Source organism: Polyodon spathula, chromosome 41 (assembly GCF_017654505.1).
Source record: "Polyodon spathula isolate WHYD16114869_AA chromosome 41, ASM1765450v1, whole genome shotgun sequence".
Lineage (NCBI taxonomy): Eukaryota > Metazoa > Chordata > Actinopteri > Acipenseriformes > Polyodontidae > Polyodon > Polyodon spathula.
In genome coordinates, this window is record NC_054574.1 from 187500 (window position 1) to 212438 (window position 24939).

Consider the following 24939-nt stretch of genomic DNA (forward strand, 5'->3'; position numbering starts at 1 on the left):
TGTTGTAATGTCCTTGTTTGTTAGTGGTGTTGGATGTGTGTTCTTCATTTTAGATGTATCCTCTGGTACATACATTGCAAACACGAGGGACTGAAACTGCATGCTGGAAAGAATAACAGAAGTAATCAATCAATCAATCAGTTACACTAATTGTTTTGTTCTCTCCACAGGTATTTCCTAAAGGAGACCAATCTGCCAAAACATCCTTATTTAATTTTTTTCGCATGCATTTCCATCCCTTCATTTTTGTTTCAGTGATGTCTCATTGCACACTCATAGAGACGATTCCTAAAGTAACCTGTTCTTTCAAAGGACCCAGTAAAGCTTGTCCATTGATTTCATTTTATTTGTTTATTTTTTTGCAATAATGACCAGCATGTAGAGCTGTGTGGGGGGAACAATAAACAACTGATTTAAGGACAGACTGACCCTGGTTTGTAACTTTCCCAGTTCTACATTCCCACATTGGGGTGATTGTACAAGCAATGTTTTGAATGAATGTTATCTTGTGTATTTTTATTGATGTATGAAAAGCTCATTTCGATATGATCAGATTGCTTGACAACTCGTTGCTTTTAAGAGACAGAGCTCCTGGCCAGTACTGACCTAAGGTTCACCTAGAAGAGAAATTCTTTTCACAGTCAGTAACTTGAGGAATGGTTATATCTAGAGTTGCAGTGTTGCCTGTTTACAAGCAGAACAGCTTTAATAAAATGCATGAAGCATTCTGTATTGTAAGTGGGCTGTACTGCAAAGTGAAGTGTTGCTAATCGTCATGACTACAGGGGCCTGTGTCTAAGCCATAGTCAGCTAGATAATTACTATCATAGGAGCACAATATTGATGGCAAGCACATGGCCTTACAGTACAGATTATAATCTGATTGTCAATTACATTAACAGTTCGGTGACTGTCTCTCTTGTAAACAGCACAGACTAAGTGTGATCTCTGTTCTCGGATCAGGACATCAGCAGAAACACATTAACAACTTGGGCTTCTCATTTCTTATCTGAAGACACCCTCCGATTTACAATGGGCTCCTAAACAGGTTAAAGGTTGATCCTAATAATGGCTACTTATATATAATGCCGAGTTACTGATTGGCTTGAGATGCGTGTCATGCTGAGACGTGGATTCAAAGGGCAGTGCTACATTATTTGCATCTCGGACATTCGTGTTCACAATAGGTAACATCTGTTGTGCCGTGTCTGAGCAGTACTGATGAAGTATTTGTTCATGCTTTGTACTGTACCTGATTGAATGTGTCTGTCTGTATTTTATCTCCATTCACTCTGATGTATTCATTATATAGCGACAGTGTCCTGTCAAATAAGATAATGTCAAATAAGATTACCATAAATGTTCTATGTATTAACACAAGAGTAAATATGGTGTACTTAATAAAAGAGTAGATAGAAAAAGGGGTTTCCTGCCTGCGTTATTTGGCATATTTGATATTCCAAACTGCTTGTTACCTGCGCTGCCTGCCACACTGCTGTTCACATGAATGCACATGGAACCATTTTAAATGAGGTTCACACGGCATTATTTTGCACTGTGTCATTGCTGCTGAATATGAGTTATAATGTAGTGGCATGAATGGGAGCGCTCTTTAACATGTACACAAACATTATAATAATCAGGTCATTATAATTCTAGGGTTGTATATTCTTTCCTATTAACTTGTTAAATGCTGTGGTATTGTTTTTATTATTTTTTTTTTACATGCTGGGTTTTTGAAATAGTTGAAGGTACAATTTGAGTTTCCTGAAACTGTCCAAAGGATATATAACAGAATGTTGCCTGTGTAGAAAATGTACAATGAATGCAAATAATTAAAACGATCTGGTTTCTTCAAAGATTTGTGAGTTTTGAAACATTTTTTTAACTCCACTGAAATCCATGGAGCTGGGAAGACTCACTGAGACAACGTTTGTCTCCTTTCTCTCTTCACTGAGCGCAGACCAGGTTGTGTTTAAGGTGACCTGCTGCTTTGAAGGAGGCAGCTTCAGTTATTAAATGTCAAATTTGAAACTCCTCACCTCTCTGCATGGCAGAAAGGAAGCTGACACGCAACAGTGTGGCAAATCGGCAAATTCACGGAGCCCAAAGGGAAACGCCGGCCCCCTTGGAGCGCACTGTGAACCTTTTGTCTCCACTGTCACAGTGTTAACACAGAGAGCTGTTGGGTTAGCGTGCTCGCTTCACTGGGGTCAGCTCCAGTATGGGCTGATAAAAATGAAAAACATGCCCCGATCAGGGACGAGAGCAGGGTCAGCAGCTGCTGGAGGATATGGCAATCATTTAGAAAAATATGCTTTCTCGAGCCCGCAAAAACAAAACCCCAAACTCAGCAGCTGGGAAGGGTTGGGAGTAGCCCCAAGGCCGGTTAGCCCCATTCCAGATGGGAGGGTTAGGCCGGGGCTAGCCAGGCTGCTCCACTTAGACTTCCGATTCACATTAGCAGCAGAAAAGATTGGAGGAAAGGAAAGAGGAAGAAAAGCAGCAAGCATGACTGCTCTGTTTTTCACCCAGCTTAATCAAATAAAGTGGGCCGCTTCCGAGACGGAACAATTGAATTTATTGATATTCATGCCCAGTGTGTGTGTGTGTGTGTGTGTGTGTGTTTCCAATGGCAAAACTTGATGTCTAGCTCTACAATTGGGAATAGGACAAGAGGACATTTTCATATTGTATTTCTATAGGTCAGTGTGGTGATTAAAAGTGAATAAGCCATGCAGAGAAGCTGTTTGTAATTTGGTTAACTGTCCATGATAAAATAATACATTTGGAATGCATGCTATAGCATGTACTGTAATGATTGTCCTGTATTGTTTGCTGGGTTGAAAACGACTTGTTCTGCAGACGCATGAATAATTCATTTTTTTTCCCATATTGCTTAAGTCTCTCCCGAATGCACAAAAGTTGGGTCGTCAAACAAGGTGTCTGATGTTAAAGACACATCCAGCTTAGCAAAGGGTTACATTTCCATGGTATTGTGAAGATTCTGTTACATTCGGAGCCTTTCAAATGTAAAGCTGCGAGTGTTAACAGAACGTACACATTCTTGCAGGGGAATCTGGATTTGGTTTTAGTTAGAAAGACGCATCCCTTGAAGCTGTGGGAATCATTTCATAGGGCAGCACGTCACAGATCTCTTCTGTGTACTGATGCCAACACAGACTCACTTTACACTGAAATTAAGGAGGCTGACACACAGGTTCTGATATTCATTGGGAAAGACTTCCAAACTTTACCACTACCAGCTTTTGCCTCTGATATATTAATCTTAGTTACCATTGCCTAGTTATTCCTGAAGAATACTGCAAAATGTTCAGTCTGTGCCAAACCCTGGAATATTAGGAAGAGTGTTTAATACAGTCATTTCATTCTGCAGGTTTTACATAATGTACTTTGTTCCTCTCTCAATAATTAAGAATTGCTGTAGTTCAAATGTAAAATAATAATGTGATATTTAGTGTTTCTCTCTTAAAGTCCATGTTATGAATAGTAAGAAAAGACCAAGCTATTTGTTTATTTATGGTTTAAACTAGTTTTATATATATATATATATATATAATAGCTGGATATATAATAGAAGGTGCAATGGTTTTATAATGTTTTTCAGAAGGAGATCGTGAATTATTCTATTGACAGGTATTATAGAGAGAGAGGCGCGTGTGAATGTCCTTTTGTATAAGCACATTGGTGTGTGACGTCTTCATTTCAGCTTGCTGCTGTGATCACTGAGTGTACCGTGCTGTTCACTGTGCTGGGGTCTGCCTTGTGATGCTATCTGCTTTCCTATCGCCATAGGACTGGCAAACCGAGGTAATTTAAAACTGCGAGAACCCACCAGGCATGTCCTTGTGGACTTTCATCGGAGCGTGACCTTTAACCCCCGGAGGTCCCCTTTGTCCCCCCTGGACTTCCACAGCAGCATTCGAGGGGGATTGAAAACGCAGAGCCTTCATGGAGCCAGCAGTCTCCCATAGAGCTTGTCTTTGTGACTCTAATTGGAGAGTAATTAAGGTGGAGCTCTTAAGAAGCTTTGAGCATGTGACTCAATGCAGCCGCTTGGTTCAGTTAGTCTTTAGTGCTGCAGAACAGATAATAGACGCAAATGTGTTCCCCTTCAAATGGATAATACTGGGTTAACTCTTGCCTTTTTTATTCCTTTTTTGGTTTGTTTAATTATGTTTAGGTGGTACCCGTGTTTTAGTGACGCATCAGTTATCATTGCAGTAAGTTCTGGATAGAATGCAATCGAAATTATGTATAAGTTAATGAGATATGAAATAGCTGCAAGATTGTAATTATGCCATCCCATCCGAATACACAAGACAAGTGTGTTAAAAGCAAGGTACAGAGGCTAGAAGGTGAGCCATCTTGAGCGTTTTCTCAGCCATATTCTTATTTTAGAAATTGGCTTGCCTTCATGAAAAAAAAAAAAAAAAAAAAAGTCTGCAAAGATTGAGACGTTTGGCTATGTGTAAAATGAAACCAGAAATATGCATCTCATAAAATCACAATATCTCAGCTTTTCTGCTTCCCTCATAACCCTGCAATAAATAAACCCTACTGGGAGTGGATTGCGTTGGAAGATCGCCCGATGGAAAGGACCGGAGGTCTTTGCATTTCCTTTTAAAACAAAACGTTATCTGGGTCACTCGGGGTGATTCTGGCCAGGCAGACAAGAGTATGAAGACAAACAATGTCTAATGTGAATATGAATGAATAGACTTTCCAGGCTGTAAGAGAACACCCATTAACAGCTGTGCTCCTGGCGACGGAACGGCTCTGAAGTTTGCTGTATCCTTCTTCACCCTGCGCTGCACATGGGACTCTCCCTGAGCAGTGCTGCATGTGTTTACAGCTTCACCGGAAACTTTCTCTCCCCACTTCCAAACTTGTATTTTTACATCAACACTTTGAACGGTTTATTTGTGCAGAACAACAATCCTGTAAGATTTATTGTACTGTAATCTAAAGAGAACAGTTACATTTCCAAAAATAAAGAGGCCAGAATCCCTGAAAGAATGTAAACTGAAAGCTAAATGGAGCACGTTGTACAACACTCGACTCCCCTGGGTTCTCACTCCTATCTTTTTCCTTTTTTTTTTTTTTTTTTTTTTAAACAGTAGGCCCTTTCCATTATATTTTTAGTTTGTTGGTAAAACCATCTAGTTAAATCTCTTAGGAGATTAGTCATCATAACAATTACAGATGTGAGGAAACAGGGTGAATTTAGTTTGTATATTCATTTTAGCAGAGGCTTTCAATCCCATTTATATTTGAATACTGTGCAGTTACAATGCCAGTTTAACTTGAAGAAACAGTTGAGTGTATTAAATACACATGCTAATGATGCTGTGCATCCTCCAGCAAGCTGCGTACAGTTTTTATAGGGTAACACAACACCAAAGACAAAGTGTTGGTTCTGTACAGGCTGCTAGGGCAGCGGCATTAGGTCGCAGCAGCAGTGATATTTCTGCTGATTTCGTTTTTATAATCTTGGTTGTAATCTAACCCGTAAGTTAGGAGTAATCGATGATGTTAAAAGGGTTTTATACTGTGTGAGGGGTGTTGGAACACGGTGCACAGAGTCCTGTTGTCCTTTTTCGTTTGTGTTTTTTGGTTTGTTAAATGTCTCGAAGCCACTCTCTTTGTTAGTCTTAACATATCTGTTAGTCGTTATCACCCTGTGTGGCTGTTTGCATTTCGATTTCTTATGTAACCGTGTTTGATAAACTGTAAAGGGGACGTTAAGCTGGATAAAATGAGTAAATCTAAACACTGAAACAGCACGTCAATTTCTGTTTCTTTTTAGCAGATCATTCACTCAAAAACAAATTTATTCTTTTGTGTCAGTCAAATACAGTTCTTATTTATTTATACCATTTTATGTTCCCAAAAAATCTCTTTTGATTGTAGTGCATGCCGTTTCTCTTTTGATTGTAGTGCATGCCGTTTCTCTTTTGATTGTAGTGCATGCCGTTTCTCTCTTGATTGTACAGTGCATGCCGTTTCTCTCTTGATTGTACAGTGCATGCCGTTTCTCTTTTGATTGTACAGTGCATGCCGTTTCTCTTTTGATTGTAGTGCATGCCGTTTCTCTTTTGATTGTACAGTGCATGCCGTTTCTCTTTTGATTGTAGTGCATGCCGTTTCTCTTTTGATTGTAGTGCATGCCGTTTCTCTTTTGATTGTACAGTGCATGCCGTTTCTCTTTTGATTGTACAGTGCATGCCGTTTCTCTTTTGATTGTAGTGCATGCCGTTTCTCTTTTGATTGTAGTGCATGCCGTTTCTCTCTTGATTGTACAGTGCATGCCGTTTCTCTCTTGATTGTACAGTGCATGCCGTTTCTCTTTTGATTGTACAGTGCATGCCGTTTCTCTTTTGATTGTAGTGCATGCCGTTTCTCTCTTGATTGTACAGTGCATGCCGTTTCTCTCTTGATTGTACAGTGCATGCCGTTTCTCTTTTGATTGTAGTGCATGCCGTTTCTCTTTTGATTGTAGTGCATGCCGTTTCTCTCTTGATTGTACAGTGCATGCCGTTTCTCTCTTGATTGTACAGTGCATGCCGTTTCTCTTTTTATTGTACAGTGCATGCCGTTTCTCTTTTGATTGTACAGTACATGCTGTTTCTCTTTTTATTGTACAGTGCATGTCGTTTCTCTCATGTCATTTTGTTATATTCCCACATGTCCACTTGCTTGTCTTCTGTTTAATAATAAGATACTGCATCGTGGGGACTGGCTTGGTCTGCAGTGGGTCTGTGTGAAAGAAGGCTCTCTTCATGTACAGATAGGGGCACTGCTGTTTCATTGTATCATCCATGTACATTATTTACATTGCAGCAGAGGTCCTGTTTCGAGTTCTGTTCCAGTTAATGTACAGCTGTGCTGTCTTTGCATGTTTGGCACTCTTCATACAGCAGTAAAACGATACAGTACATGCAGGTAGTTTTAGAATAATCTGCAGCATTTTTCTAGTATTTTATTTGCAGCCCTCTCTATTAATATATTATATATAAAAAGGTTAGAGGTGGAAGTAGCTTCTCCTGGCTGGTTTATATATCCCATATCCTGTTTATCTGGTCACCAAAAACGTCTATGGAATTGCCAGCAGATTGGAAAAGCAGCAAGTTCCGTTTTGGGAGGTAAAAGGTTAATTGGGTTATCGGCAGTCGTTCCATACAGTCCAGACCTGGGGGGCGGTGACAGCCTTCCACTCATGAAGGAAATGAATCCCGCATGATGGCCCCATGCCGTTCCTCATGAACCCACGATGCCTCCGGGATGAGACTCTCTGCTTGCCCTCACCATCTGGGTGCTGAGGAGGGACAAGCCTACCTTGTGAGGTCTTCATGCACAGCACAGCTTAGTAATTAAAGCACTCTACTTAGCGGGGCTTCAGATGTCTTTGGTGGTGAGCATGACTACATGTCAGAACGTTGCCGCTTTTCTGCAGGCCATGATATAGAGCATAGAAAAGGTTGAGGGGCTCTTATTCCTTTGATAGCATGCCTTTGTATTCACAGCGAGGTCATTATTTTAATAAAACTCAATTATCACTATTATCTGGACAATTGGTTTCTTTGACTACTCTTCTGTGTCCTGCTTCCATTGAATGATGTCAATAGATCACAGATCGACTCAGGGAGGTATGAATTAAAACACATATACCGTGTAATGCAAATGTACTTCTTTACATCATTTCATCTGTTTAATTATTATTATTATTATTGGGTTTTGTTTTTTTTTGTTTAGGAATTACATTGAATCATTTTAAGTGGACTCTGTTTATCTCAGATGTCAAGGGCGTGCAGAATGTGTTTTTAAAATGTGTTTTTGTGTAGTTTGTGCCCATTCTTGGCATGGCTGTGAGTCCTGAGGGGCCAGTGTTCTTTGAGAGTTTGAGGGGCTGCCTTTGTCCAAAGTGACAAAAAGAATACGCAGAACAGTGGGCCTCCATTGTTCCTGTGCAGTGCTGTAAAATATGATTTGAAATTAGGACCTCAGGGCAGTCCCTTGAATAGCCCGTTTTTATTTTCTGCCAGCATTTTAATCACCATCAGGCTTAGTGTGGACAGCCAGCATAAAGCCTCAGTGTTTAGCAGAATGGAGCGTATCTCGTAGGCGAGGGGATGGAATTCAGGGATCTGTCATCTGAGAAGCATTTGGGCTTTTCTTTTCTATTTCTTTTTTCCCTGAAGACTTATCAAGATGTCTTCCCCTGGTCTCCAGTGACCTTTCAGTAAGAAGTCATGACTGGTGTTCCTGCAGTTAACCCTAGATTTCCACGGGCCAGTCTGGCCACTTCATTAAGGGGCAGTAACGCATTCTGCATAGATTCATTTATTTTGATTGCAGGGTATTCAGACTAGATTCAGAACTTTATTTATTTATTTATTTTTATTATTTATAAAAATTTTATTTATTTACTCCATGTTCGTTTATTGTCAGGACCTGTTAATTCTGCTCTCAAGTGAAATTTTAATAAAAGTGGAGAAGAGCTGCTAGTCGTGATGAAATCAGAACCTGTTTCTGTGTCGGCCTGTGTTCTTCAGAAGGCTCCTAGTTAAGGCCTACTAGCGATCCTTTGCTTCTGCATCCTCAATAAATGCAATAATTAGGAAAGGGCTTAGGGAAAGGGAATCACCTGTTACAATGTGAAGAGGAACCGCACTGGCAGCATTTCTCAGGCTAATCGGGGATACATGCATGCTGTAAATTAGCTGGGTTGAGTTTGCAGTGCTAGTTGTGCTCTTATAAACTGGTTGTGTTTTTCTCATGCAGCAGATGGTGCTGCCCTGCATGTCCCAATAACATGTTTCACTTCCATCATAGACTGTGCATGTGCTGTCGCTCTGCACGCACAGTACAGGCTTGAGAATTCACATTCTACCATGTGCTCACATATGATAGAAATACTACAGTTAGGTCCCCCAGTCTTTAGTGTGAATGTTACATGCATATAGTTCGGTCAGTATAGTAAACTTTAAAAAATGGCACATGACTCTAAGAGGAAAGTGTGGCAATGGCACACTTCCTCAGTACAGAGGTCCCTGCAAGTCGTTTTCCAATGACATCACTGCACTTGAGCTTCAAGTCCCTTTCTTATCCACGGATGTCGGAGTGCTCTCCACCAGCCCACAAAAGATTGAGATGGCCTCCGTTGGCCTAAGCCCATTACTTGGAGTTTTCTACGAGTAAGTTAATGTTAGTGTATTGATCACACAATGGAAATGTGTAAGATTCATTCGCACAAACTTGAATTGCATTTTCCTTTTAACTCCTGCTGTGAGTGAAAGTGACTGACAAACTTCCCTGCGGTTAATTATTTGCATAAATATACTGGTCGGCTACTTGTTTTCAGTTGATTCAAGCAAAAAAAGCGCAATAAAGATGTATTTTTTGTATTACTTTTATATACAATGTTAGTACCATCTTGCACAGTCTGTAGTCGTTCTGTTTTTAAACATATGTGGTTTAAATAAAGGACTTGTCTAAATTAAGTCTTAAAACGTGATAATATAACATAAGTGGAAACAAATGCTGGTACTTAACAAGTTATAAAGGTTTGCTTAGTTTCAGGGCCAAAGTAAGAGGTTACGACTTTCATTTTAGTACTCGAGTTTCCATGGAGCAGCTGTGTGGGTGTGCAGCAATGTGAGAAACCCATTTTCATTGAAAAATTGGTATGTTTTGGATGTTAATGAATAGCTGTTTTAAATAATCTTATTTCAAATGTTCAAATAAAGAACAAACGTCCCTTTCTCGCAAACTATTCAAGCAATATCCCCCAGTTAGAGAAGTGTCCTTTGTTGTGGAGTGCACATGCTATCAGTGCTTGCATCATGTAAAATATGCACCATTGTAGGAGAAGCCAACTTTAGTCTCTCAGCTTGAGTGGCATTCCTGGAATAATGCGCTGATACAGATAGCTGGACAGAGAAGCATTTCCAGTAGTGGTAGAAGACTTTGACATTGGAGGCTGTGTGGTCCAGTGCTTAAAGAAACGGGCTTGTAACCAGGAGGTCTCCGGTTCAAATCCCAGCTCAGCCACTGACCCATTGTGTGACCCTGAGCAAGTCACTGAACCTCCTTGTGCTCCGTCTTTCGGGTGAGACGTTGTTGTAAGTGACTCTGCAGCTGATGCATAGTTCACACACCCTAGTCTCGTACTATGAAAGGCACTATATAAAGATTATTATTATTATTATTATTATTATTATTATTATTATTATTATTATTATTATTATTAAATAAGGTGCAAAATACACAATCAGTGTTTATCAGTAAGCTTCATTTCAGGAAACAAGCCCATGTGAATGGGATTCCATACATGTTAAAGCAGGGAGCAGCTATTTCAAATCTTACCGTAACTTCTGTGAATATCTGTAGCGAGTATTATTTACTTCAGTTCAGTCTGCTTGTACGCCCGGCACAAACTGAAATGCATTTATTCATAGGTATGCGAAAGCTCCATGACCCTCTGCCCTTCTGCAGTTCATCTGCTTTCCCAGCAGATCCAGCTATTTCTACCACTAGACACCTTCCCAATTGTAAACTATTAGAGCAAAGGCATCTGTGTCCTTGTTCCCTGTAGGACAGAGGTGGAGAAATAGAATAGCAGTGGATGTATTCTCTGAATAGGGCGTTCCTGTCTATTAGACAGCATTGCTAATGCAGAACACACTGTATCCTAGGATGCAAGTACACTGGGATTTTAACATCTCTTTCTGAGGTCTCCAATGTGTCAGATTGTAATAAAATGTTCAGTCTCTTAAACTGTTTCGTGTTGTATTATAAATAACAATGTGTCATGCTTGACCTTGAAGGGGTCACAGTACACTTCTGAAATTTGACTCTAATCTCCAAACGTTGTAATTGCTTAGCTGTTTTAATTGAGTTTTTTTTTTGTTTTTTTTAAATTCCAGGGGTAGATGCATTCAGCATTTAAAGGATTGATTAAAACGTGGATTGACAGCAGAAGCATGATTTACTCATGAAAAGTATGAAAGGATTTCTGCCCTTTTCCACGGTGTTAGATCCATGATATCGGAGCACTTTATTGAATATTTTATTGACCGTCTGCTTGCCCTGTTGTGACCTGCCTGACATGCTAAGTTTTTCCCTCACTGGAGACGTCGTGTCAGTTTGTATTAAGCAGCAGAGTGTGGATTTTCTCTTCATATTTTCTGTGACTAAACTTAATCTCAGCAGCAGGCACACATGGCACCGGGGTTTCCAGGACATGCCTGTTCAGAGCAAATCCACAGACCTCAATATCAACCTCGAGAAGATTAGTAACACCTGTATAGCCATGTGTAAACTCCACAGGAAGTGCAGTCCTCGTATATAAGCATTCACGTGTTGAGTGTTGTGGTCGGTTTCTTAGCTTTGTTGCTGCCTTGCCAGAACGCTGTTGACACTACTGGAGACATGAGCCTCAATCTGTCCTCTCTAACCACAGTAATAAGCATGAGGCTGCTTAATTTTGTTTAATTTAACCCTGAATGCTCTATGGGGGCAACAGCTTGGTTTTGTTAAGGTGTTTCTAATGCCTATAACTAAAAGTGTTTGCTTAAAAAACACTGTGGCAGGGTAGGAGCCCTACTGCTGTAAATAGTGTGTATATGGGAATGTAAGGTTGGCAGGGATGGGGTTAAATCTGTCCCTGCGAGCAATCACAGGTGTGGCCATTCCCCAATTAGGTATTTGCCATAGGAAATAATTGCGAGGGGATATCTCAACAGCAAGTCCAATGTTTTGTGCATTCCTGCCCATTCCTGCAGTGTGCCACAGCACAGTCCTTGCTGTGTTTGGCCTGCGTTGCAGAGTCTCGTGAGAGTAAGTTAGACCTGCTTTTAAAGATTGAGAAGATGGACAATGACACAACGAAGCACTGAAGATTCCCTCGATGGCAACAGGTTGATTTGCATTTCCCAGCCAAAAATAAGAATTTAAAGTGTCGGGGGTTCTTAACAAGTACAATGAAGAGTGCATGGAATGATCTACACGTTCATGATCTGCTTGTTAGTGATTTACAATAATTTCAATATCCTCACCCCCAGTCTTTATACACTGTTTATCTCCCCCTGGTATTTATCATCACTCTGTGGAACATTAAACCTGAAGGACAAGGGCTGCGTGATTCTACACCCATAAAACAGAATTAATAATACAGTCCAGTGCACGGTCTCTCTGCACTGAGCAAAACTTATTTTCTGTGTGAGGAGAACATTCAACCAAATGCTCTTAAAATGTGGTGACATTTGTCTAATGCAAATAATAAGTTATTTATCTCTTTGGATGTCTTGTTTTTGACATGTTTAAAATCTCCTTTCAGCAGAACTTACTGTCTGTGCACCCCTTTGTGTTGAGAACGTCACATTTCTTTTTGGCCAACAAGTTTGCTTTTGTTTGCCAGTGTAATAGAAATGTGTAGATAATGTACAGTTCAGATGATGTCGCATTCCTTCTCTATAGGATTAACATATTACCAGCAAAAAAATAAAATCTAAAACATCCAGGCGAATCATTTTGGATTCACGCATTCAAACTCAATCATGTGTTAAAGCTCTTTATTTTTTTCAATACCTTTATATACGTTTATATGCATTGTTTCCATGTTATCACTGACTTTATGCTGGATCTGCTATTGATTTACATTATACACACAATGAAAAGACTGGCAGAGGAAGAAGTCTGGCGGTTTCTTTCGGCAGTTTTCAACATTTCCAACCATATTTGCAATGCTTAGGAAACTGAGTCCAAAAGAAAGGATTTATTTAATCAGATTTACATCCTGTCAAATGTACAATCGTTTTAAACTGTATTGGAGACCGTGGAACATTCCTGCACCAATCAGGACACCCCATCCGAGGACAGTACCACATGGTACAAGACTGAGGAACATTCAGATACGTTTTAATGTAAAAAAATGTCAATTCAGACAATATATACCCATTTCTAATCGCGGTAAACCGTGATTTCAGTATTTTTTTCAAGTGAAATGGTTGTGAAATGTCTCTGTTTGAGCTTATTCACAAATAGAGGCAATCTGTGTGCGTGTAAATACATATAACGTTACTATCAATCTGTCTAGCTAATAAATATTTTCTGGAATGATGAATACATTATAGTTATGCACATTAAGTGCACCTTCTTCCTTTTTTTTATTAACAGAAAACTTTTCCTCAACCCTGGCTGTGTGCATTAAAAGAAGCTCTATTATCCAGGTAAGTGCTGGCAGTGTAATTCAGCCAGAGGCTGGGTGTTTGAAAGCGCGAGCTGTGTTTGTAACCCAGCACAGTGTAAGATGGGAATTTTGAAAGGATTTTAAAAGGGTCAGCAGTGAAGTACATCCTCAGGAGCAGCATGTGGCTCTCGTGTTCTTCCCCACATCTTTAATCCAGCCTGGGGAGTCGATGCAGTTTTGATGTAGAAATTAGGTTGTTGCTTATCTTGCACCTTTTTGGTCATATTATTGACAGCAGTACTGCACTGCTCGAGGCAGATCGGCTCTCAGCGATCGGCCGCTCTTTCAGCTCTCCACTGCTGACAACATCAGAAGTGTTTTAACAGAGTTTTAATGGGCAGCCTCTGCAGCTCCTTGGAGGTTTGGAAACAACTGCCGTGAAAACCCTTTCCTGCTGATCGGAGCTGACATGCCCTCCTTTTCTCATCCAGCTGCTGCTGCTGCTTCTGCTGCTGCTCGTGTGGTTGGGGAGGTAGCACTGCTGGGGAGATCCAGAGTGGTTTCAACAGTGACCAGCCCCTTCTAGCTCTGTTTCCAGGTGTGAAATTGAAATGAATGAAATCACATTAAAAGTTGTTCTGTGATTTTGAGGCATTGGCGCTGTTATTTGGTTGTATGGTCAACGTGAGCACAGATGTGTGCCGAGTATGCCAGGTATTGCAGTGGTTATGGAGGGATGCTGAATACAGGTGTGTGCCGAGTATGCCAGGTATTGCAGTGGTTATGGAGGGATGCTGAATACAGGTGTGTGCCGAGTATGCCAGGTATTGCAGTGGTTATGGAGGGATGCTGAATACAGGTGTGTGCCGAGTATGCCAGGTATTGCAGTGGTTATGGAGGGATGCTGAATACAGGTGTGTGCCGAGTATGCCAGGTATTGCAGTGGTTATGGAGGGATGCTGAATGATTGCCAGTTGTGGAATGGGAATCTTCAGTTAAATGTGTTCTCCAGGCTGGACAATTACTTTGGGGCTTTTATTTGTGAATATTTGGGTGGTCTTGGACACATCATTTCCTGACAACAAAACTCCCGCGATCAGTGGTCTGCCAGATCTGCAGTCTGAAACTGACTTGCAACAGGGAGATGCAGCTTTTATATACTGCAGAACATGTCAGGGATGCTAGCTGCATAATCAATTGAGCAGTTATGTGCTGTAGTGTATATGCCAGATGTGTCGGGTATTGGTGACTCTTGAGAGATCTGAGCTCCAGCCATTAGGGAACCGACAGTGCCATTTACTAGAAGGAATTCTGATTTTTTTTTTTTTTTCTAGGTTAAAAAAATATAAATAAATAAATAATGAAAGCCATTACATAATGGTCATGATATCATATCCAGCTTTTGGTCTTGCTGATGAGAAGTCTGTGTCGCTCTGACATTAGATTATACAGGAGACCTGAGGAATGCTTTTATCACATTTACTAACGAGTAAGCTCCGCACTCCCATTCCAAGTGACTGAAAGAATCTCGTCACGCTTGCCACTTCTGCATTAGCGAGCCGACTGTAACACAGGCTGAGTGGAGTGCCAGCAGAGAGCATGTTCTCCATTGGAAAGCCCTGGGAGAGCTTGTGAACCAGTGTGGATTAGAAGACCTGACACGATCCCATGACAACAACCCTCAATGTAGAAAGCTGTGCATGTCATCTTTTATTAATACCACAGAACAATAAACCACAGCTTGACGGGCTGTGTCCTCCGAGGTGCAGGGCAGCACTGTGCTCTTTGAATTTGTGATTCATGATTTAAAAGCTGGAGCTGTTACTTAAAGAATAGCAAGTCAGGTTAGTCCGACCCCTTTGCAACACAGTATCCAGCAGACTTTTGCTTCTAGCCTGAATGTGGTTTCCTATTGTGTATTGAGTAGCAGTCTTGTGATACAGCTTGAAGCTGCTGGGCAATCTCATCAGCACAATTTAGCAGCACAAAGAGCTGAATAAGGGAGATTGTTCCGATACAATAGGTTTCCCTTAAGGTAGCCCCGAGGCAGGACCGCACAGGCGCCTGGGCTCAGCCTAACTGGTCTTGTGTCTTATTTTAAGAGCAGTTTTGGCAGCACAGTTCCTCCAGTGAATGAGAAAGAGCGGAAAGTGTTGTCGGCTTGTGTTGTCACATGGATCTGCCAGAGGGACAGGCAAGGGTCAGGCAGAACTGTCCAAACTATTAACCTAATGAGGTCCTGCAGCTGTATCATTAGCTGGGCCCACTGAGGGCTTCCTGCTTTTGTTGCCCCAGATATGCTCTGCAGTCCTTTCACTCCTTCTGAGCCTCTTCCCTGTATTACTTTTCTTATTCTGGGGTGTAGTTCGCTGTCTTTGGTATTGGCAGAGCACGTGCTGTAACTTCAATTATTTGTGAATGGCAATTTGCTGCCGTGCCGAATAGCATAATTCCATATGAGCATAAATCCTGTAATAATTTATATATTTTTTTATAATTTATAATTTTTTTATATTTTTTATATTTAAAATGCATATCTTGTGTTTTCATCGTACCTTCAACCCAGCTGCAGCCTCAGAAACACATCTCCTGTAGGGCTGGCAGTGAAAGGTAGTTCTAGTTGTTTTTTAGCAGGTCACAAAGCTAAAGATTAACATTTTCTGCTTGAAGCCGGTTTGAGTTATTATTTCATAGACCCTTGTGGGTGACCCCGAAAGGACCCCTGCGTCCCGAGAATGAATGCATGAATTCCAGATCAGTGTGCGCTCTTGGCACACTTTGCTGTTGCTATTTGACCATGAAGTGTTTAAACACCCTGGCTTTTTAAAAAGGAAAATATTCCGACCTTTTTTCAGCTCTGAGAGCGAAAGAAAAAAAAAGTTCACTTCTCCGTTGGTAGTAAAATAATAGGGCTTATTACATATTTAACTAGAAAATTGGATGTAAGTGGTTCATGCATTTATTGTTTTATTATAGTCACATGTAAAGCATTTCTAACAGAAACCTTATTAAACGAAGAGCTACCGGATAGAACATATCAGACTTCGTTTTGCTTTCCCTGGCTTCAAGAATATTCATCATCCTTGATTAGGAATGAAAGCAATCAGTGTGTGCAGCTGAGACGCGAACAGTTCAAACCCCCATGAACTCTGCAGTTTGGTAATTTTGAAGGAAATTGGTATCATCTCCTAGTCATTTGCTTTCATCTTGGCGTCGTCCCCACTGCTTCCCTTGCAGACACTGGACTTGTGAAAGTTTGCCTTGGTGATCCAAACAATAATAGACAGCAGGCCGTGCATTAGGAGGGCTGACTAGTGGAGGTGGAATTATACTGTGAAACACGTGCTGGCATTGTTACCTACAGTGGAATGAAATCCCCCTTTTCACAGTAAAAAGAGGTGTATCCAGGTTTTTAAATCAATTTGTATCAGTTATACTCCCCTTTCTTTTAAACCCACTTTGCAATGTGAATGGCAGTCCAAAGCAGCATTGCCTGTGAACCCCCAGCGAAGATCCACAGCTCTGCATGAGCAGGATTTGAATCGCCAAGTTCCTGACCATGAGTCTCACCCTGCACTTCGCTGGAGGAGCCGCTGGGGACCCCCTGTGATCACTTTCAATCACGCTGCTTCCTTTGACACAGGGGGATTCAATGAGGAGGACCCTTTCTTAACTAGTAAAGCCTGAGTGTTGGTTTAAAGCAGATCTTGATGGTGGCAGTGAAGCTGCTCAGCACAGTGGTGCACTGGCTTATTGACCTGCCTCATCAACAGGTTATATAGAGACCCCAAGTCTGTCTCTCTCGTTCAGACCTGTGTGAGCTTGGGGTGATTGCTTTCAGCTGTCCATTTCAGCTGAAATTGCTCAAATAGTGGTGTCCTTTTATTGAGAGGACACGTGCGGAATGTTCAGACGCCCCTTTCATCAAACTGGAAAGGCTCATTAAAGTTTACATCCTTCCGCTGACACCATCTCCTGTGCGTTGATTGGCTGCCCTGTCTCTGAGGGATTCGGCCACACTTGCCAGCTTTCTCAATTCAAAGCTAGTCCAGACTTCAGACAAGGCCAATAGAGGATATATAGCTGAATTGTTTGTTAAACTCAAACTCTTGTGGCTTTATGCTTTCATACTTTTTTGGTTTTTATGCCCTTGTATTTTATATAGCAGTATGAAAACAAGTCACGAATGTGAGTGGCATTATCATAGGTGTTTGAAGATAGTAGCATGTACTGACTGACGATGGTAATGTTGGTATTAATATTACAGTTCTTTTTTATTAATCATATGGTGTATGTGAAGTGGTCTGAGCTCTGCTTTTAGGAACCTCTTCAGCTTCTAGCAGAAGCCTTTTACAGTCTGTTATTTTCTCAAGTTGGATCCCTGTGTGTTTATTTTTAGCGCATATCCTGTGCAAACTCTGTTTCTCCACTTTTAAATTTTAAGCGCCTCAGCCGGGTCATCTCTTATACATTGTTAAATAACATGCTGCCATCGTGTTGTATTCAGAAATACAACTAAAAAGTGTCAGAAAAAGACAAGATTTTTGGGACATTCTTTATTATTTGTTTGTTTGTTATTTATAGTTTAATGATTGGGCTGTGCAGTCCAGTAAGTTGATCATTAATGTACATTATGTTGGATACTTTGTCTTCAGTTCAGTCTGAAATGCTGTGCAAACTGGAATCTGAATCAGCCTTGCCTGACCGCTTCGTGTTTTTCATTTTGTTGTGTGTAAGCACCATGCTGTCACGCTGCATGCTTGTAGGACATTGTTTAGTTGCTGAGAGCTAATTTATGAAGATTGCAAATACCTTTCCTATATATACAGTAACCCTCCTTTTTTATATGGCACCATACAATTGGATTTTTTTTTAATTGCTAACATTGCACATGACTGAAATATTGCCTTTCCCAAAGCAATTAAACAAATAACGCTTCTGGCTAGCCCCATGGGATTCTGGGAGTTGCTGTTTTTTTTTGTTTTTTTTACTTGGGGGAAGCAGCTTTTCTGTTGAAGGTATTACATGGCAATTTATACAGCAATGCAAAGGTAACTTCAAGCTTTGGGCTTATTTCAATTCACATTTTTTCAGCATTTTGAGGAATTTTGTGCCATGAAAAGAAAAGATGCAAAGCTCTTGTTTTATGAGCTGATTAACGCATTATCAACAGTACGTGAATGTAAACACAATGCACAGCGCTGCCCTTTCACAGCTTCATTAGGCACGTGCAGACAGAGCGGCCGTGGTGCTGGTAATGTAGCTGCTGTCTGTGTTGAAGCGAGCGGACGGTTCTTCTAATTAGAAGCAGCTCACACCCCAGGCTCCAGTCTTGCAGCTTGCCTGCCATTCTCGTTCTGTGCTGACAAGTTGTGCAGGCCAGGGGGTGAGCTGAACTCCTCAGGAGACAGGCGCACGCTCCGCAGGGGCTCACTGGACTTGCTGCTTTCCCCTGGGGGAATTCACTGGGATTGCTGTACACTGTTGGACGCTGTGCAATAAAGCAGAGTGTAGGAAGATGCTAAAGAAGATCTGTGGATGTACCATTGCTGATTTCCATTGACACTTGTCCTGTAGCCTTGCTTAGAACAATTCAACACATGTATGGGTGAGAAGCTTTGTATTTCATTTGCAATTTGTACATTTATTGCTTCTAAAAAGATGAAATCAGTAGTGGCAGAGTATCTTGCAGTATCTTAATATTGGAGCTGCTTCACAAATCCAGATGATTTAGTGATCTCGAAACAAGCACAGGTGCAAGTGAAATCTGCTTGTGGTGCGCTATTGATTACGCCGAATGGAAATGAGAAGCCTTTCTGCTCCTTTGTGCCTTCAGCAGCAGCACACTGTACCACCCCCCCACCGACTGCAGCTCGGCGCCCTGGGAAACGCTCGCAGCACGCGAAGCCCCACGTGCTTCTCATTGGGTGTTGCAGTCTTGACCCTGGGATTTCTGTTTTATGAGCTGGTCATTAACTCTCTGAGCCCTGCAGTCAAATTTATGGGCTTTTAAAAACAAAAAAAAGTTGAACATGTTTTCTGTAAATGAAACGATTATAATCCATCCGACGGGATTATGCACGAAAAAATACAGAGCTGCAAAAATGTTTGAGCTGAATTTCCACAGAAAAGGATTTAAATTCATTTTAAAGTGAAGAGGTGTTAATCTGACAGGGTTTACTGTGTTTTTACAAATGTCTGGAACAGCCTTTAACCCTGGTCTCTGTGCTGCTGCTTTAGGGGATATTGAGGAAAAACAATTCTGTACATCTATTGGGTAGGTGGACCCGTCTGTATTTGCAGTCTAATTTCCCTGAGTCACGTTAATTCCTTTGTATGTTTTAGTCTTTATTGATACAGTTAAGCAACATATTGAATGTGTTTTACTGTTAACATATATATTCATAATATATTCACCATGTCATCCTTATATAAATACATTGCAACCCTGAACTTGCACTAACAACAAATGAATATTTGCACTGAAGCCTCAATGCTTGTTAATTTTACTGAAGGGATTTCATTATAATCCCTGAAAGAATGTTTGATCAATTCGTATGAAATATTTCCCATTTTCTTTGCTATTGAGTTTTTTTTTTTTTTTTGCTCGACGCGGCTCGTTAGCTTTGGTGTGTCCCAGGAGCCCAAGGAGGGGGTTATAAAGCCCCCAGTTTGATTATCCAGTCAGGGAACCATCACCATTTCCACAGCTGACTCACTGGTGCAGAAGTGCAGATTATTCATTGATTTGCGTGCTCAGAATGTCTCCCTCTTGATGTTTCACGTCTAGTTCAGTGGAAAGCCCAGTTTGTTCATGGAGTTGTACAGAGCGAGCCGCTGCATGTACAGCAGTGTGGTTCTAATGGAAAAGCTCTTTTGTTCGGGGCAGTCCGAGTGCTGGGGGTTCAGATGTACAAGCTCAGCGTCGGAACGGTAGGGTGTTCACACCTTCCAGTCCCTCTGGAGAAACCTTACCCTCCGCATCTGCAAGTCTGCTTAAAAAACTGCTTCACAGGACTAGATAGCTAATGGATTCTGCAGGAGCTATCACTATCACTTCGGCTTCACTAGTCATTTTTTTTGTTTAGAAGCGCAGAAGTGTATAAACTGTTTTTGCAGTGTTTCAGTCTTCTGAATGCTGTTTTTTTTTTTTTGTTTCCACGGCTATGTGTTTTGAGTCGACGGAGTCTATCAAGCTGATGAATTTGAATAATAAGAAAAGAAAGCACATGGATTGAAGTGATCTGAAGTGTCCGTGCCCTGGGATTGCCTGACTGTTTATGGGACAATGCGGTGCTTGCTGAGATGAGCTCATTCCTGCACCTAACCGTTATCTGAAGTCAGAGAACAGGAACACATCTCTGTGGGATGCTCTGTCTTCCAGCAGAGGACTGCCGCTGCGACTTCACAAAGAGTAGTAAAGATAAAGAATTCATTAATTACCATGTAAACACACAGAGGGACCCACAGAGAGAGGACTGCCCTCAAACCAGCACAGCAGGGAATGAATCGCATCTATTAAAAAGTTTATGCATTTACAGCTGTGGCCAAAAGTTTTGCATCATAAAGTCGAATGAAACATAATGTTAACACATATTGAATTACATACCTCTTTGTAGTTTTCCATATACTTTAACTAATAACTGACAATAATTGAGAAATGGGACCTTTAGAAACCTAACATGAAATACTGTACTGCTTCCGGTAGACTGTTGCGATATCACTTTGATAACATGAAGTTAAATAAAAAATAAACTTCATATATGTCTCAATCCTAAAATGATAACTTTTGGCCATAGCTGTATATATTATTCAGTATAGGTTGCCAAAGCTGTTGAATCAGATCATCTGGGGCTGTGTTTCTGCAAAGTTACTTCCTCCAGCAGGTTAGCTGCTGTGCTGAGCTCTTCAGTTTTATTCTACAGCGTGCCAGAAATGATTATTGAAGAAAATATTTGCAGACCCTTGTGCCAGTTGTCCCAGTGTATGTGTGTCTGATATATATATATATATATATATATATATATATATATATATAGATCATGTAGATATATATATATGTGTGTATGGGGATCACACAACCCCATCAAACAGTTGGTTGTGTGGGGATCGTCAACCACATAGCAACAGTCGTGAATGTTATGTATATATATATATATATATATATATATATATATATATATATATATATATATATATATATATATATATATATATATATAAAATTTGTAAGATTACCATTTCTTGCATACTGTACTTTAAAAAACAAATGGTTGTCATGGGATTTAAAAATGAAACGCATGAAGCTGTGAAAAGGTTTTGGAGTTTAATCTTGTAAATGCTGCTTTAACAAACAAAGTGTAGCAGTTGAATTGCTCTGTTTTGTGTCTACATGCTGCTAGCGGTAGACCCCCGTGTTCGTCGACCCCTTTTTAACAGCCTAGCCATGAAACTGTCTTGACCTTTTCACCTTTACACTTCACTTGAACTTCCAAGGAAGACTTGATGAGGGGAGAAGGGGAAAAAGAACTGATTATCTGTTACAGTAACAGTAATACTAGGAAAATAATCCTCCTCTTGTGTGAGCGCTGCTGCTGCTGCTGCTGCTGCTGCTGCTATGGGCCGCAGGGTAATAAGCTTACATGACATGCCTTCTAGTTAATACTGGCCTGTGCTTTTCTCTATATATTTAAACAAAGGCTGATTATCCAAACAAGAACTTGGAATGCAGTGACCGGAGCAGTTAAATTACAGTTAGTAAAACTTGGCACATCATGAGAGCGGAATGCCACAATTACTGTTGTATCCCCGTTTGTTAGGCAGGGACCCTTTAACAAAAAAAAAAAAAAATGAAACTATGTATATTCTAGCACGCGGATGAACTTTAAAAGAAATGCCCAATAATATATATACACTCTTTAGAATGGCTACAGCCTGGAAAGAGGAAACATTTCTAGTGTATTTACTGGAAAGGAAGCTCCCCCCGAAAACAAGTCTATATACGGTTCCATTGTTTCCACGTCACGACTCTCTCCAAACTTCTAAATGCAACCCGTTCTCAAGATGGCATCTCAGGCAGTACACCAATCACAATCCGGTTCCCAAACTACATGACCGTCTCGATGTGGCTGCCCACAAAACTGCCCGACGAACCGTACAAACACTGGTGTCTCAGGAGAAACAGCATGAGCAGACAGAAATAAAACAAATCTCTCTCCCTCTGCCTCTCGCTCCCTCTCGCTCTCAGCTGTTATCACTTGGGAATCTCTCACAGCACTCTCTGTGGTATAAATAGATAATATTCCGAACGAGATTCGCTGTGCACACATTCACAGCCAAAGCTATGAAAGTTCCTAATGGAAACCTATGTAGAGAATAGATTTGTTTTCTGCCCTGCTTTTTACTTTATACAGCAGTATAGAAACTGCCTGAAGGAGGCTTGTGGCCCAGGGCATTTCTGCCGACGAGGGTGGTAACTCGTGTCATCTCTCTCCACTGCGTACAGGCACTCAAGACAGGGCACCATTTACAAGAGCTTTTTCTATCTTTTGTACCCAGCAGTCCTATTGATTGGGAGAGAATCAGTTTTCCCAGTTCACAGATAAGTGTGTTGCTGTGAATTAACTGGGCAGGAGAGATCTGTCAGCAGGAGCAATTGATATGAGGCCAGAGAATTTAGGAGCAGATTATTTCTTTAAATAATATTATGAGAAAAGAGTTGAAATGAAATGTGATCATCGGATCCTGGGATTGGATTGAGGTCCAGCTGCTCAAGCTCCCCGGGTAGCGGGTGTAGGGTGGGCTGTATCAATGTCAGGACTGAGCTGTGATGGACCGCTTGGGCCTCACACTTAATGGTTGAGGAAATAGAAGGCAAAAGTGTTTTCAAACCTATAGGGGGGCTTACTATCACAACTAAAAGAAACACAAGAGGTTCTAGTAGATAAGATGACTTTTTAATTTTTTTTTTATGATTTTGTCCAATAAGCTGTGGCTGTAAATGAGACAGATGGTGGAATATTGCAGTATATTGTAGACGTTGTTTTTCAGTCTTTTTGGATCCGAGAGTCGTCTGTTTCAGTGAAGCCATCTGTGTGGCCCAGTGCTTTGTGAGCATGTGCTCAATGAAAGGGGCCGGTGTTTGCTGAGGATGTCAACATGTCAGGTTGTATCCATCACAGGAAGCAGCATGTAGACTGTGCAGCTGGATTTGGGTCACAGCTGCAGAGGTGAATTTAAACAGCAAGCAGCAGCATGTAGACTGTGCAGCTGGGTTTGGAGTCATGGTTGCAGAGGTGAATTTAAACAGCAAGCAGCAGCATGTAGGCTGTGCAGCTGGGTTTGGAGTCATGGCTGCAAAGGTGAATTTAAACAGCAAGCAGCAGCATGTAGACTGTGCAGCTGGGTTTGGAGTCACGGCTGCAGAGGTGAATTTAAACAGCAAGCAGCAGCATGTAGACTGTGCAGCTGGGTTTGGAGTCACGGTTGCAGAGGTGAATTTAAACAGCAAGCAGCAGCATGTAGGCTGTGCAGCTGGGTTTGGAGTCATGGTTGCAGAGGTGAATTTAAACAGCAAGCAGCAGCATGTAGACTGTGCAGCTGGGTTTGGAGTCACGGTTGCAGAGGTGAATTTAAACAGCAAGCAGCAGCATGTAGACTGTGCAGCTGGGTTTGGAGTCACGGTTGCAGAGGTGAATTTAAACAGCAAGCAGCAGCATGTAGACTGTGCAGCTGGGTTTGGAGTCACGGTTGCAGAGGTGAATTTAAACAGCAAGCAGCAGCATGTAGACTGTGCAGCTGGGTTTGGAGTCACGGCTGCAGAGGTGAATTTAAACAGCAAGCAGCACGTAAACAGATTGGCTTTCTTCCCGACTGCATCCTTAGCAGAGGTGAATTTAAACAGCAAGCAGCACGTAAACAGATTGGCTTTCTTCCCGACTGCATCCTTAGCTGTTGTGATGTCGGCAGGGTCTTGTTTTAGATTTCTTTTCATTCCTTTGTTGAACAATAGCCAACGCTCTCGGAAATCCAGTGGCCAGTTTTATTCTTTTCCTTGTAAATGTTGATCCTCACGTTATCGTGGGTGCATTTCAAGCAGTTTGTCCTTGTTTAAAAAGCTTCTAATATTAGCATTAGCGCTGTATCTTTCAGTGGCGATTCCCTGAGAATTACTATTCTGAAGAGACTAACTTGATATGGTAGTGTGCTTTTTAAACTCCTCTTAATTGCAGCCCTGTGTATTCTCTGCACAGTTGTTTTTGGCAGACAGGCTCTTCTTTGCAGTTTATTAAGAGCGGCAAACTTTCTGGCACAGAATCCCTTCTATTTATACAGAGCATTATTTAGAACTGTAATGAATCACACAAAGACAAACATTTGCACTAAAAATGTTCGAGTCATCAGATCTCGAAATGACTGGGGGCAGTCCTTGGGGTGCGACCAAAGTGACCCCGACATTAAGCATTAACGGGGTAGATTCAACGTACTGAACCCCTGCTCAAGTTCTCTTCTGTGAAAGAAATTAATGAGTAGCAAATGGCTATTGTCCATGTTTTGTTGCACTCTCGTAGAGTAACACCCCTCTCAGTGCCATTGTAGTATTCACTGCATGCACTCTGGGTAATTGGGCTTTCAGCAGGCCCCTAGTGCAATTAGGTAAACAAACAATGTTGTAAAATGACAATTTAAGCTTTTTTCAAGCACATGCCAATCTTGTAACCCTTGCT

At 41.2% G+C, this 24939-nt stretch overlaps 1 protein-coding gene across 5 annotated transcripts in view; it reads left to right on the forward strand.

The window, feature by feature from the left end:
- Positions 1-24939, forward strand: part of bcas3 (BCAS3 microtubule associated cell migration factor) — a 167777-nt gene that overhangs the window by 99709 nt on the left and 43129 nt on the right. Inside the window, exon 24 of one of the 5 annotated variants that reach the window (XM_041236517.1) lies at positions 171-1162. The exons of the other annotated variants lie outside the window; for them this stretch is intronic. Coding sequence (XP_041092451.1) covers positions 171-181 — 11 coding nt within the window. The 3' untranslated portion in view covers positions 182-1162. Of the gene's footprint in view, positions 1-170; positions 1163-24939 lie in introns of those variants that run through there. 5 annotated transcript variants of the gene reach the window in all.